The sequence below is a fragment of the Myripristis murdjan genome, chromosome 3 (genome assembly GCF_902150065.1).
Source record: "Myripristis murdjan chromosome 3, fMyrMur1.1, whole genome shotgun sequence".
In the NCBI taxonomy this organism is placed as follows: domain Eukaryota; kingdom Metazoa; phylum Chordata; class Actinopteri; order Holocentriformes; family Holocentridae; genus Myripristis; species Myripristis murdjan.
This window is the reverse complement of record NC_043982.1, coordinates 14,123,137-14,138,724: the sequence shown is the minus strand read 5'-3', so window position 1 is coordinate 14,138,724 and position 15,588 is coordinate 14,123,137. Positions and strand designations below refer to the sequence as shown.

Genomic DNA, 15,588 nt, shown 5'->3' with positions numbered 1-15,588 from the left:
TTGTATGTGTTGTGGTGGATGGGAGGTGCATGCCTCACCTTTGAGTTTTCAAATGCATTTTACCTTAGCAATGAGATTTGCTATTTGTCACATGTTTTTTTATTTTACTTTATTTTATTTCATCGTATTTTATTTATTTTTTGGTGCATTTTCAGAGCAATGACACTAATTACAAAATAACAAGTTTTTTTTTTTCAAAAATAAATAAAAATAAGTGGAGTTAACGGTTCCAGTCAGAGTCTAAAAAATAATTTTTAGACTTTACACATTTTTTTTAAATATCTATTTGTCAAATCATCTATAAAAACACCCAAAATATTAGCTAGTAAACTAAGTGGCAAGTTATCGTTGATTTAACTGCCAAGCTTGAAAATCTACAGTACGGACGACTCAACAATACTAATTGTACTGTAGATTTTCTCTGATTTTTCCTTCTTAGACTATTTGGGCAGGTAGTCTAAGCGACTGAATGAAACAAAAATGAATACAATTAATTTAAGCTGACTGTAAGTCATATTAAAGTATGTGCTTGTGTATTCCTGTGAGTGATATGTTAAAACTTTAATAAAGGGCAAATATCAAAAAACAAATTTTTCTTTTCTAACTGTTGTATTTCTATGTCATTGCTGGTCTGTGTAGATCCACTCTCCAAGTCAAATGGCATAATATGGTATGCAAGTTTAGGAATGCAACAAATAAAATGTTGACATATTTTCAATGTTAATCCTTTGGACTAGAGGGAGAGAGGTTATGAATAATTCAAAAACAAAGCTGCTGGTCAACCACCACATCAATGACTGGTAAATAATTCAATCCACAGACTGGGTGAGGAGCAGCCTGCCCCTGATTTTGATTGAGAGACACAGGGACGGGGCCTACTTATAGATTCTTGATGGGTTTTACCGCATCAAGAGGAGAGAAGACGACAGGCAAGGAGGAGAGGAGCCAACAAATAATTCATAGGAAGGAGCTGCTGATCAGCAAGATGATGAAATCCGGAGTTTATACTCTCAGATTGCATGATGAATTTGTCAATAGCGACGTTTCTGTTTTGTCTTTTGCTGCGGCCACTGCCATGGCATAGTAATGATGTGTTTCCATTTGGACTTGGGCGGTATGGGAGCTGTTTCTGCACTCCAGTGAGTCAAGGTCAAAGTCAAATAAATGGAAGCGGCAAGGAAGATCTATGATATGTAGACTGAAAACATGAAATCAACGTTTGCACATATACATCACGCTTATCCTCACAACAAACACCTGGCGCTTTTATTATAGACCTTCACCTTTGCCTCCATCCATATTTCAGCATATGGAAGTGTACATTCTTCTTTCCACAGGCACTCACACGCGTATATGCAATCAGGTACACACACGCACAAGCAATTTTGTTAATTTCATAATACGACATACAATTGCTATAGTGTTTCACATTAGTAGTAGACAGCACACATTTTTCTTTTTGTCCCACACTCATATGTACCACCTCCATCTTGTGTGCGTGTGTGTGTGTGTGTGTGTGTGTGTGTGTGTGTGTGTGTGTGTGTGTGTGTGTGCGCGCGCACTGGCTCATGTAGTTGAGGTTTTCCGCTGGTCATAAACCCAGCTGCCATAATTTCCCTTCCTCCACCCTTCATCCTCCTCCTCCCCCTACAAAGAATCTAAATTTAACACCGGCAAGCATTTTAAAAACCAACATGTTTCAAGATAACTCCTGCTGCACTCCCCTGTTTTCATCTACTTTGTCTGTGAATCTCATGATTAGCACCTTTTACCGCAGCGGTGCCAATCATGTGATGTGGTCAGGCTGCAGACATTCAGCTACAAGGGAAACAGCTGCTTTGAATGAACTTCTTCTGCGGCCTCAGAGCTGACTGCAGCGACAGAGGTACTTGCTAATCTGAAATTTGGATATTTTTCTCTGCACAATTTCTATATAATATTGTATCATATCATATCATATCGTATCAATAATATCACTATTATATACATTTTTTTTTTACTGCTGGAACTCTTTCATAACACTAAATTGACAAAAGTGCATAACACTGCACATGTAATATCACAGGTTGTAGATTTTTTTTTTTTTTTTTTTATCCTAAAATCAGCCTTCCTAGATAGCCAGCTAACACCATGTAGCTAAGTTAACTAGTTCGTAATATTAATAGTAGTAGATTTATTTGTCTGGAATTATTCAAAACAGTCTGTCAAAGGGACAGATACAGGAAATCATTCCTGCCACAAGCCATCACACTGTACAGTAACTGTATAGCTCTGTTTAAACACTGGTCCTCCATTACTCAGCACTTTAACTGTTTATTTATTATTTATATCTACCTCTCTTTTTTTTGCACAGTTGTACATACATTCATAGTTTAATATACATTCATTCTGTTTTTAACTATTGCACTATCTGTATATTTCATATTGTTAGATGTTTATATTTTTTACTGTGTATAGTCTTTATTCATTCATCTGCTTTATATTGTACAGTGTGTTTTTTATGTTTCTACTGATGTAACATAATTTCACAGTTTGGGATCAATAATGTAAATCTATCTATCTATTTGTTTTGACATTTTCATGGCCTCAGTACATAATTAGTTTGAAAGCCCATATGGTAGGTGGAGTTGCTAGTTTGATTGGATGGTTAAATATACCTGTTAATCACCAGTTAAATACACTTTTAAATGTGTTACATAAAATACACTGAATCTAATACAGGTTGATATGACCCACTCATGAAAAAGTGTAGGTTCTGATCACTGATGCATCAAAGGGTTAATGCAGCTTTAAACTTCAAAGGATTGATTTACTGTCTATAAATCAAAATTTCAGATGCACCAGGGACCAAACAGATTTCTCATATAGATCCAGGCTGACGCACTCTTCACCAGCTAATGAAATGCTAGTATGCAAATTTGAAAGACTGTGAAAAGACAGAGTGGTCCGACACTTCCAGGAACTATAAAATGCAAATGTCGACAAACTTTAGAATCGACATGGCTTGCAGTGCTTGCTGTGGCACACGCTGGACTGAAATTCCTCTTCATTTTCTCTTTCGCTGCTTCAACCGCCGCTATGAATCAAACGTACCTGCTCTACGTTATTAAGGTTGAAATACAGAGTGACCGTTTTAGCCGAAGAGTGGCTTAATTAAGGGCGAATAAGAAAGTCTGCTTTTAAAACATTGCAGCTTTGCAGTAATAGTGGTGACATGGCTTTCCGGGTCTAGTTGTGTATCCATGTGTGTCTTTGTTAGAAAAAGCCTGATGAGATTCTTTCAGAAAAATAGTGTGAAAGGGAGTTTAATAGCCAACACATACAAAGAGGGCGCAATGCACAATGGGCTGACTCCATGGAAGTCGAGGCCTGCCACTTAGAGGCCAGTCTTCACTCAGAAAATGGATGGGCTTTTTTATTCGTGAAGCTCAATGAGGCCTGACCAATTAGGATAAGTTATACCCCATTACTACTGAAAAATGGGAGACTTGGTTAATCACCGGTTTTCTGATCCACTGGAGCGATAGGGAGAAAACACAGGAAATTATTTCACACACTGAAGCATTACCTAATTCATATAAAGCTTATAAATACCACAACAAACTCAAAACAATCCTCTTTGAGAATCAGTTTGACCCAGAGCTGAAGTGTGATTTAGCCTGAATGGCCTCAGGATGTCAGTGTAATTAATTTTTATCTAGTTGCATCTTGAGTCACAACACAACGCGTGCAAAACCTTGAGAATATACTGTGCAGCACCAAGTGGCTGATAGGAAAAAAAACTGATTATGTAAAATACAGACTTTCAAGAGCACAACTTTTTGTGAAAATCCTCTTTCAACGTCTCAGATGCAAAGTCTATGACAAGGTCCACCATTCTATGCAAGTGGTGTTTGTCAATGAGCAAAGAGCAAGTTTCAAAGCAGGCGTGACACAGATCACCAAACCAAGCAAACCAAATAAATACTCTTTTGTGATACTGTGGCCTTGTATATTAGCATTTACATCTTTTGGTACACAAATCACTCTTATTTTAAAATTTGGCCTGTGCAGCATTAGCACATACCAAATGGATTCAGAGCACAGCTGAAGGGCAAACAATAGATTTCAACATGAGGAGGCTGTCAGCAACAAAAGTAAGTTTTTAATGGTTCTCTTTTTCACACTATCTTCTATAAAGCCCACTGCATTAGAAAAAGTTGTTTCTTGCTTAGAGGCATATAGTCAAGATTTCCTCTCAGGTTTTTGCCAAGGATGAATTTGGACTCAAGTAAATGCTAATGAATGGTAGCGATGTCTTGAGGCCATTCGGGACAGTATTCCAGTTCACACCCATCTCCGAAACTTGTCTTCAAGCTTTAAACCACACCTGAAGGAAGAGTGCTGCCTCAATTAGAAGCCTGACATACTAACTTCAGTAAAATATTCCTGTTTTGTTTTGTTTTTTGAGTGTATATACCAAGGGTGTAGTAATTCGGTTCAGACAGGGGAGATTGGCCTGCGAGATACAGCTAAATCAGTTAAAACATACATGACCAGGTGAGAGTTGGGGGTGGGGGGGCATGAATAAAGCATATCAGGATCCTTTTGATGGCAGAAACCTGATGCAGGAGTCTAAGGCTACAGTTACACTGGAGTCTTTTCATGTGATCATCACCAGGCCAGATATACTGTTATTTGCATCCACACTGGACAGTAAAATGTGACCTCTGTGGTTTCATAATCCCGCGCAACATATAGAAGCAAATCGAAACGGGACAATCCTGGACTTTTATAATGGCTTTCGGTACTTGTGAGAGTGTCTTCCTTCTAACTTTATTAAAAAAAAATCAAGTCAAGGCAGGGCCTGTGTAAAGCGTGGGAAAATGCGAAGGCTGCAATGGAGGTGGTGGAGACGAGGATTTGAGTTTGTGAAGGCAGCAGCCATATACCACTAAATGGATTTTTAACTGGATTCACAATTTCAGAATTTGTGAATTCCGACATTAATGAATTGCTGCAGGCCTGCCTTGACTGTTAGCACGCCCATCTCTGAGTGTCCATTTCTGTATGTAAATGAGTGGCTGTTGCACTCAGGTGATTGGCCATGTTGTCTTGCCAAGCCTCAGTGGCATATATTACCCATGAGGTGCTGATGCGTCTACTTCATGCACAAAGTCTACATAGGCCATCCAACACCTGGTTTCAGCACCGCTCCACACCTTATAACAGGGTTGTCACACTCACATTGGTTAATGAGCCGCTTTCCTTCAAATTAGTTTTAGTATTTTAAATTAGTCGATTTGTAGCCGACCAATCAATGACAAATTGCATGTTGGCTCCATGAAAATGGCTCATACTGTAGAATGACATAAAGCAGAATAGAGAAATGTGGGAAATATATAGCATACAGGTTTGCCATTTACCTCCCAGAAGAAAATAACGGCTCTTTTCATCTTTCTTGGAAAATTCAACACTCCATGTCAAGCTTTTGCTTCTTTGATAACATGTTTGCTAAAGTAACATAACACAGTAAAGGTCAGTGCAACAGCTGGTTTTTCCTTTAGTTCCAGCCAATTCTCTTCACTTATGGATATGGACAGTTTGTAGTGCTAGGTCTACTTAATTTATCTTAATTTATTATTAATCATTCATTTATCAGTTTATTACAGAAACCTCTTATTCTTACTTATTACACATGTTGATAATAATTGAATGCAAATATTTCAATAAAAAAATACTATTTTGATTTAAAAATGTTTGATTGTTTTTCCCTTTTCCCTCCAAAACATCTTGGGGCCCAGATGAGATGTGCTCACAGGCCAAATCTGGCCCCCAGGTCCTATCTTTGACATCTCAGCCTTACAACCATCGTCTTCCATCATTGAGCATGTTTACATGCACACTACATGCCTGTATTATTCAGAATATCCTCAATATTCCGGTTGCACATGAGTCATGTAAACACGTACCGAACCTGATTAAGGTCATATTCCAGTTGGAGAATATTAATAAGACCCCTGGCATATGCCTGTTCTAACCAGAATACTGTGCCATGCAAACAACTTAATCGGAAAATGCCCCATACTGCCCCGTACTGTGTATCCTTGATTCACAATGAATCCTGGGCCGTCTTTGTTGCTGTGGTTACTGCAAGCGGGGAGAACGACTGGCGAGGCATGGCGAGAAGCAGCAAGAACCAGCATTTTTGGAGTGAGGAGGAGACTGCAGTCTGCCTTCAGCTAATGAAAGACTTAAATATCATGGAGTATATAGATGGGAGAAAACACAGAAATAGTGACTTCTTCTGCTTCTTCTTCTTCTTCTTCTGTATTTCCGGAAGACCAGACGCCTATACGCATACTGCTGCCCCCGCAGGTTGAGTGTTGCATTACATAAGAGCGTGGAATACGCCGAAACATGGGAATATGCCAGGTAACATGTAAACTGAATATTCCAGTTGCTGCAGCGCATATAAACACCTTATTAGGAATATTACCTTAACCAGAATATTGACCCAAATCGGAATATGGTGTGCATGTAAACGTAGTCTTTGTTACAGGAATGTGACATGTTGTGGGCATGATTTCTTAATGTTTTTCTGAATGCATTTTGAGGTGCCTGATAACATCCAGGCCATGCAGGCAATTCCTATATAAATGTGAGATGAGCAGATAGGCAGTGCAACCTAACTGCAAACTGCACACATCCAGACTTTTTCACTTAATGTAAGCTGGGGTGATCAGAAATCGGACATAAGATACAAGTCAAATGACAGGAAACAGTCTACCTCTAGCCTAAGTTGTGAATATTGGTATTTTTCATTTTTTCACCATATCACTCTGAGCTTCGACTGGCCCCCTCACTCTGTACATGACTGTGGGAATATTCATGAAACAACTTGACAGCTCAAAGTAACACATCACAACACCCATGATTGAAGTTTCGCTTTAGACTCTGGCTGTGCATGGTAATTATTCTCAGCGTCTTCACACCTAACATACATGTGCTTAGTTGTTGACAGGTTTGAGGTTTTTTTCTTACACCAAAGTGCACATCGTAATGTCAGCTGTGCACAAAAACAGGTGTCCTCGTCACTGCATTTATTCTGTTAAATTTAAAGGAATACTGTCACTTCAACAGTGGTTCTCTTTGGATGCTTTATATAAAAAAGACTAATTAGTTCCGTCTTTGGTTTCTTTTTATTTGGGTGGAATTTCATATTTCTGTCTGTGGATCAAATTTTCCTATTGCTGAAAGAATGTAAAATGGAGGGGAAACGGGAGGTTTAATTATACTGCTAAACTCCAAAGGAATATCAAACACAAGGAAAGCAATTAGCAGCTGGTCAGAAATTTCTGCTATTTAATGCACTGCCTTGCCTGTCTATAGTGCTGTCATTATCATGCAAAAAATTAATTTTCTGTGTCATAGCTGTAATATGTTGGTCACAGTCCCTGCAATCCCAACCATAAGTCAAAGTGAAGAGCCAAACTATAAAAACACCGTAACAGATAAACTTAAGAGTTAAAACCGCCTCTGCAAGTTGCAAAATTCATTCCATTCATGCCAAGGACGGCATCTTCGCTCATGTATTGACAACCTACCTCCATATTATTTTGAAGCAAACTTGGAAAAATTGCAATTTCCACAAAAATCATCCATCTGCTGAGACCCCGACTTGAACTTCTTCCACTGACTTCTGGGAAGATTCAAGGCATCACAAGAACTGCTGTGCACAAGATGAAGCCTGAATCTTGCATTATTCCAAAACTGAGACAAAAATTGGACTTAGATGATTAAAGTACTGCTACTATACTTTATAACTAGATATAAGGTACGTATTTGTCTTTCATAAAGGTACATGTCTGTTGTCATTTGTTTCACGATGCAACGAGCTGTTTTACTCAGACGTGCCTCATTTATGTTTGTGATGATAAACTGATAATTTCAAAATCACATCTCAGATCACAATTGTGACAGTGGTAACAGGTCTCACTCTCGCTTTAAAAACAATGTGTTAAGAAAACTGCTGGTGAATGAGCCCACATAGTGTTACTGTGAGCAAACAAACAGCAACAAAAACGGTTAGAAAAGAAAATGTTTGTGTTCATAACTTAGTGGAAACCTCAGTCTGGTTTAAAAAATAAATAAAAGCATCTGAGTGATTCACTGTGATGACAAGAGTGGGTTGGGCTAGCCAAAGTGTTCAAAGTAAAAAAGGGCAGGGTCTGCAAGGATTAAGGTTTATCAAAAGAACTAACTTGCAAGCTAATGATGCGGATGACAGAAGATTTTTAATTGTAAGAATAATTAGAGGTAAGAGAAATGAGCACAAACCTTGGACAAAGATGGTTCAAGGCTTGTTAAAAACTTAGATGAGAAGAAAAAAGTGAGTTTAAAGTTATACCTGCTGAGGCACTTATTCTTGGCAGATTGTAAATGATTACATAATCTGGGTTGAGTTGACGATCAACTCGGTGTGGTACGAGTTACACTGAACGATGTGCAGCAGATCGTTGAGCATGCCTGCCCATGGATCTTTCTCAGGACATACAAAGACACTCGTTTAAATTGGAAACGGCAATAATCACACAGAGTTAAATGCATGTCGATGAGGCAGATCAGGGGCTCTCTAATGGTTCTGATATGGATTTATGTGTCCTGACACCCAACAGATGGTTTGAATTAGGCAGGGAGGGGTGCCAACACCAGGTCAAGAGAGATGACCCAGCCTTCAGCTTTCCTCATGGGAAACCAAGGCAGCAGACACGGGGAGCCACTGCTGCCGCTGTTCAAGAACCCAGACGCTGAGACTGCAGCTGTTGCTGGAGCCTCGGTAGAGAAAGTGTTCTCATAAACTGTCCTAATCTCATCATGCTCACAGATCCGCAGCATTGAGGCACAGCAGCACAGAAGTGCATCAAACCAGGCTGGTGGGGGGTAGCAAAGCAACATCGATTTTGACAAAGGGTAGAAAGGGATTTTGTAAATATGAACATACACAAAGCAGATCAAATGGGCTTGTAAATATGTATTCATTGATTTTTTTCGTCCCCTGGAGTGTTTTGTTGATTTTGCTTCTGAGACAAGTCCCCTATTACCCGCTGCTTACCAGTAAGATACAAGATGATGTAAACAAATTAAGCCTTGATTAGAATTATTCAAAAGTAAACAATGGAGGGCCTAGCTCTGCTTTTTGAGCAGTTGTTTCCCAACGCCAGAAGATAGAAATACTTTAGTAAATTATTGTGCACAAAAATAAAGAAGCACAGAGGATTATCGGGTTACAATAGATAAAGAAATGCATGGGAAGCCTCATATTAAGAGCTACAATAACAGAGAGAAATAATGTCATAGATAGATAGATAGAGAGAGAGAGAGAGAGAGAGAGAGAGAGAGAGAGAGAGAGAGAGAGAGAGTGCCTCACCTGATTAATGTGTTTCAACTTGTCAATGATCTGATTTATAACAGGGTCTGCTGCCTTCACTTTGACCTCGGGGTTGGTCGTCTGGGCCTTGATCCCGCTGCCCACCACACGGAGGGTGTAGCTGTGAACGAAGCACACAAGTCAGAGCACTTCATCAAGCAACATGTGTTACTCAACTCTGTTCGTATAACTTCAGGCAATTAAGGCATAACTGGAGAAAATCTCAGGCAGGGTGTTAAAAAAAAACAACCCCGACACTCTTTCTGAATAAAAGTCCTGAGTCCCATTATCTCTTCTCCTGAACAGGAATTCTGAACTCATAAAAAGGTGATATTGTAATTCATCTGTAGCTATACTCAGCATTTAAATTGGGATTTGTGATGAGGGGAACTTTGATTCTCTGGGGTCAGCAGACGCAGGCACGAGCCGCATCAGGAGCAGCGGTGGGGCTGAATATTACATGTATGTTTTATGAACACTGTACATCAAACGAACAGTGATCTCGCTCGGAGGTGAAAGTTTAAGCTTATTCTGAGTAAATTGAATAATTCTACGTCACAGTGCATACATTTTACCATTCATATCACACAGTCTTAATATTCTGAAAGTAGTAGTAGTTGTTATACTGTTATATATAACGGTATGTTATAGGTAATAGGCCGAGTCCTTCAGTTCAAGGGTCTGTAGACGGCTTATTCAACTGGCAGCCCATGGACGATATCTGGCCCAGATACAACTGACCCAATGAGCTTGAAATAAATAGGCTATTTTAATGGCAATGTTAATATTTTAATTGTAATATTATTATATAAAAAATATTTGTTGATGAAAATGTTACTGTGCAGCCTAAATAGTTAAAGCAATGCAAGCATGGTCTAAAATTCCTAAGCAGTCAAGAAGCGGAAACATATTCCACCAATCAGGATCTCTTTCACAAATCTGCTGCAGGGATGCTGACCGCTACTAAAAAGTGTGAGCACATCATTCCAGTCCCTGCCTCTCTTCATTGGCTTCCTGTCCACTTTAGGGCTCAGTTTAAGATCTTGATTGCATTCAAGGCTCTTAATGGTCAGGCCCCATGTTACATCACAGGTCTGTTTCACTGGCACTCAGCTCCTCTGTGTCTTAGACCTGACAACAAGTCTCTCTTGTATGTCCCTTGGTTACAACTACGACAAACAGGTGACAGAGCCTTTGCAATCGAAATATAAAACTGGCAATGAAAGCCATCATTTTAACCCTGCCTGGACTGGCAGATACTGCTACCTCCAAGCGTGTTCAAATTGCAATAAGTGTGCAGTGGTAGCTAAAGAATATAATTTTCGGTGGCACCACATTGAGAAAAAGCATATTTTCCCGAGGGATCACAGGAAGAATCGCGCTAAAGTGCAGAGTCTGATTACATGTTACGATCAGAGCCGTATTACCCCGGTGTGGTTATGCACAGACCAAGAAAGCTACAGCAGCTTCCCTTTGTTTATCCTAGATCTTGGCAAAGAACAAAAGGCCATTCACAGAATCTGAAACCGTGAAAGACAGAATGCAACTAGTGTGATACCCGCTATTAAAAGTCTACCTCTGTCTGACACTTCAGCTAGGCTTTTTGCAGGGTTGAAATGTTTGCAACAGCTGTTTTCAAAATGCTGTTAGAGCTAAGAGCTGATGTCATGTCTGCAGCAGTCGATGAGTCCACTGACAAACCAGAGCCCATCTACATTTACTGGTTTTAAAATCTGGCCCAACTGAAGTTCAAATATCAAGTACCTGGGCTGATGATAAAGATCATGGTCGCCAGGAAAGTAAGTTTGATATTCCTGGTTGTGATCATAACTAGCCATTAAAATTCACTCATCTCTCAAAACTGTTCCAGAGTATCTTGTTTATGCAGAACAAGCCCAAGGTATGCTCACCTTTTGGAGAGATGTTTGCTTCCAGCTCTCCATCTGTCATCTGTCCGTGTGTATTGCACCGTGCTCAATTCACCAATTTCTGACAAGCGTGCAGAAGAGATCTTTGAACTGGAATATCCGGCTTAAGAAATCAATGGCTACAATATCTGATGTTTCTTTTTTTATCGGCAAACACAAATTGGGTGTGCTCTAGTAACAATACAAAGGGTTGAGAGAAAAATGTATAAATAAATGAAGTGCTAGTATGAGGCACGGTGAAGTAGTATCCAAATTTAGTCAGGGTGTCTGGTATCCTCCAGAGGTGCGAACAAACTTTTACAAAATGCATTTTTTTTGTCTGCGTTCTATGCAAAGCACTTGGTCAAAGAGAAATTACAGAAATGAACTGTATGTGAAAATATTAAATTCAAACAACATTGCAGGCTGCATACTATCTGCTCAAAACTTTTTTTGTGATTAAGATTTCATACTTAGATTGTATTTATGTGTCTTGAACATTTCTTTAATTCTGCTAACCGAGCTGAGATCAGATCACATCCATGCATCCCAGAGAGCCTTAATGGCATTTCAGGATGTGTGATGGACTCCATCAGAATACTCAGGCACAGTATGGGGTAAGTGGTTTTCTTATGGATGGCGTTTGAGTCCAGTCCTTGAAGTTTCAAAGGGAATATAAATCATACTTTCACACAAATTTCCATAATTCACTTCTCACTTTGACAGAGTGCTTTATGTGGAGCTCAGACAAAAAAAAAAATAGTCAAATAAACCAACTTTGAAATAGCTATACTTCAGTAAGTGTGGTGTTTCCATCATTTTGTCAGTTACCTGGTAAAAGTACAGAAGACTGTGGTGAGTGCACCGCCTGCTGAGGAGACGTTTGGCCACAGCAAAGTAAGTTCTGGAGCCACAGCAGCAGAACAAAAACCGGCAGCACCATCCAGACTACCGCAAAGCAAATCAGCTGCTAACGTCAGCCATCGATAACACAGTGGCAACTTCGTTCTCTGTCCTCCTGCTCTCTCTCTCTCTCTCTGTCTCTGCGTCTCTCTCTCTCTCTCTCTCTCTCTCTCTCCCAATCCAAATGATCGAAGGAGGAGGCCACCCACCCAGGGCCAGATTCTGCTCGAGGTTTCTTCCCTGTTAAAAGGGTTTGTTCCTCACCACTGTCATCATGTGCTTGCTCACAGGGAATATTCTGTTTCATGGGATGAACCCAAATCTGTTGGGTCCTGAGGTAATTTTTGTTATGATTTGAGCTATACAAATTCAATTCAAATTGAGACTAAGCGGAAGGACTTACACCCACCAACAGCACACATTTTCTGTGCCATCATTGTTGTGTGGTGTTGGCGCGCTGATCTTTCAAATAAAAACTCTGCAGCTCTGTGAAGCTACAGCCACCCAAGGTCATGCTTTGCTTGCCACAGTGGGGGATCTTGGGAAATGGTGTTTTTTGGTTTATGATGACTAAATTCTGTTTCTTTGGCATCTTCTTATTAAATGGTTAGAGGGTGATTTTTTGCATTTAATTGCACTGGTTGAAACTTCATTTAGGGTAAACTATTACTGTAGCTTTAACTAATTATGACCAAAGCTTCAGCTTAGCTTTCACTGACATTTTCTCTATGGAGTAGGCACACACTGTGTGGCTGGAGGCTGATGTGTGGAGACTGAGCTCCGCCTGAAACCTGTGTACAGGCACTGCACTCCAGCTGGCTCTGGCCCAATTTAACCCCTGGGTATACCCACTGCTGTACAACAACAAATAAGATTTCATGGAACTAATTGAGAATGTTAGTAAGCATAGGAACTGGAATTAAAATGGTCATTGTCGGGTCAAAAAGGGCCACCAAAAATAGTTTGGGGACCCAACTTTACAACCAGCAAAAACAGAGGTAAAACAAGAGCGAATGGGCATTATGATGCTGTTTTTTGTTTTACCTGCAAATTGTGTTCACTTAAACTTCACACAATACACCATCCTAGGGAACAAATAGAGCAAAATCCACCTTTTTGTGACCTCTACTGCAGTCTTTTTCTTTGTCTGTACCGCAGCATGATTAATAGCGGACTGAAGAGATTATACAGGAGCCATCTGTGCCCAATTCCACCCAATGAAAATGTGTACGGCCACACATCTGGATAAAAACCGGTTAGTGTGCATGCTGTCCCGTTAATGCCCCCAAACTGAAAACTCCAAAGAAATTTATGCATTCACATGCAGGATTGTACATATATGCATAAAAACCATTCACACATGCACGCACACACGCACGCACGCACGCGCACACACACACACACACACACACACACACACACACACACACACACACACACACACACACAAGGATCTTCTTGCATTCGGTAAGCAATATATTTCACTATGCCATTGGGATCCATAACCTGAAACACGTACAATCGCTTGTAACATGCTGCAGGCTGGCAATGCAATACAAAGACTCTCAGAGGACAGAAGCAGGAAATTTGGGTCTGTTCCTTAAAAGGTGACAAAGATGAAAAAAAAAAAAGAAACATTCATCATATTCATCGTACATTCTTCAAGACGAGCACTAAGCGTAGCACCAACCACAGCCTACAAGCAGATATCAAACAGCGGAGTGATTGCCTGTGTCTCTGTGGACCAGCAGTAGGATCCTATAATCCATATCCCTCTCCCCAAAGGGATGCTTGGTTTGCATCTCATCCTTGCTCACACTGCTACTCGGTCCTAGACTGAAAATTTCAATTATTTCGTTCATGGGCTCTTATCATCCTTTCATTCAACCCTGTTTTATCTGTCTCTGTAAAATGCTCACTTCCGTCACCAAAAACACTGCCACCTTCTTGACCTCATTCTCTGATACAAATTAGCATAGGACAATCACAGCCATTTGCTCTAATCATAGTACAGGGGAAGCATGACTTGAAGACAGATGTCCTCAATCAAGTGGAGTGATTATTTGCTTCAGAAGCATGCTGTTTAAAGGTGGTTGCCCATAAACACAGACGTGACACTTCTCCTTGTCCATTGTTTTTCTAACATTGAAATAACAGTTACCTCCAAGGTATTCCCTGTATTTCATATTAATCAAGACTGAGACGAGGAATTGACAAAGATAGGGCTGATGAACATTGTATTAGTTACAATGTTCAAGTTACGGTCCAATACTTTGTTATTTACATTTCTGCACTACTAACTAACCTCAGCTTCAGGTCTGAGACAGCAGACAAAAAAAATAATGGGTCTCTTGTCATAGAAAACAACAGTGATCACACATTCTCACAGGTGATGCATCGAACTTGCCTCCAATTCCCACCTTTTTCACTTGTTTAATGTTGCAACATCCCCACCCAAATATAGCTGCTTGCAAAATCTCAACATGTAATATCTAACTCAACCCCAGTTATGCCATGTCATTTTTGGGGGGAAGTTTTGCCCATGTGTGTTTTGTCTGACTTTACAATATTATCCCCAAGACCTGAAGCCTTCCTTTACTCTGAGGAATGATGCTGTTTTGTCTGATGTCTGAGAGGTGCAGCTGAGTCTGAGGATGTCCTTAAATGTACACAGTACTAAAGGCACACAACAGGATTTGTTGTGTGCAACTGAAAGCAACACTTATGTTATAATAATAATAATAATAATAATAATAATAATAATAATAAAAAGTAGTATACAACACTGCACAGTAAAACACTGTAAAAATAACAAAGTCGGCAGATAAACACTTCATGTCTGATTTTGGTATCCACCACATGATGCCAGGTCAGTGCACAGATGTCACAGTGCTATTTGTTTGAAGGGCTTCTGTTGAGAGGCAGGCCCACATGGCATTTGCTCTTTTGCAATCACAAAACTGAATGCGGATTCGACCCATTTCAGCAATATGTACCAGGACTTGCAATGTCCCTTTGTTTCTTCATAAAATTGTTCAACTAATGATGCTTCTGTCTGCTGTCTTATACTGTAACCAAACTATTTCGATTTTAACACTTTCTGGTGGACTAATGCGGTGTTTATTTGAATCGAGGCACAGCATTTGTCCCTTGTTGTAACTCACAGCAAATGTCTTTGTTTTCTGTTCAGAGAAGAAAGAAGACAGGTTCAGTATAACCATTAGTGTCTGGGATATACTTGATTCAGTGTCGATGGGTGGTAGAATAACATGCAAAAACCCATTTTTGGTATCTCTACAGTACTGATAGAAAAACAAATAATTAATAAAAACACCGGTAACACTTTACAATAAGAGTACAACAATTAAT

General features: G+C 39.8%; 1 protein-coding gene across 1 annotated transcript in view; it reads right to left on the bottom strand.

Moving 5' to 3' along the window:
- gpc5a (glypican 5a) overlaps nt 1–15,588 on the bottom strand; it is a 118,248-nt gene that overhangs the window by 49,179 nt on the left and 53,481 nt on the right. Inside the window, exon 7 of the mRNA XM_030048618.1 lies at nt 9,410–9,530. Within this exon, the coding sequence (XP_029904478.1) occupies nt 9,410–9,530 (121 nt within the window). The remainder of the gene's footprint in view (nt 1–9,409; nt 9,531–15,588) is intronic.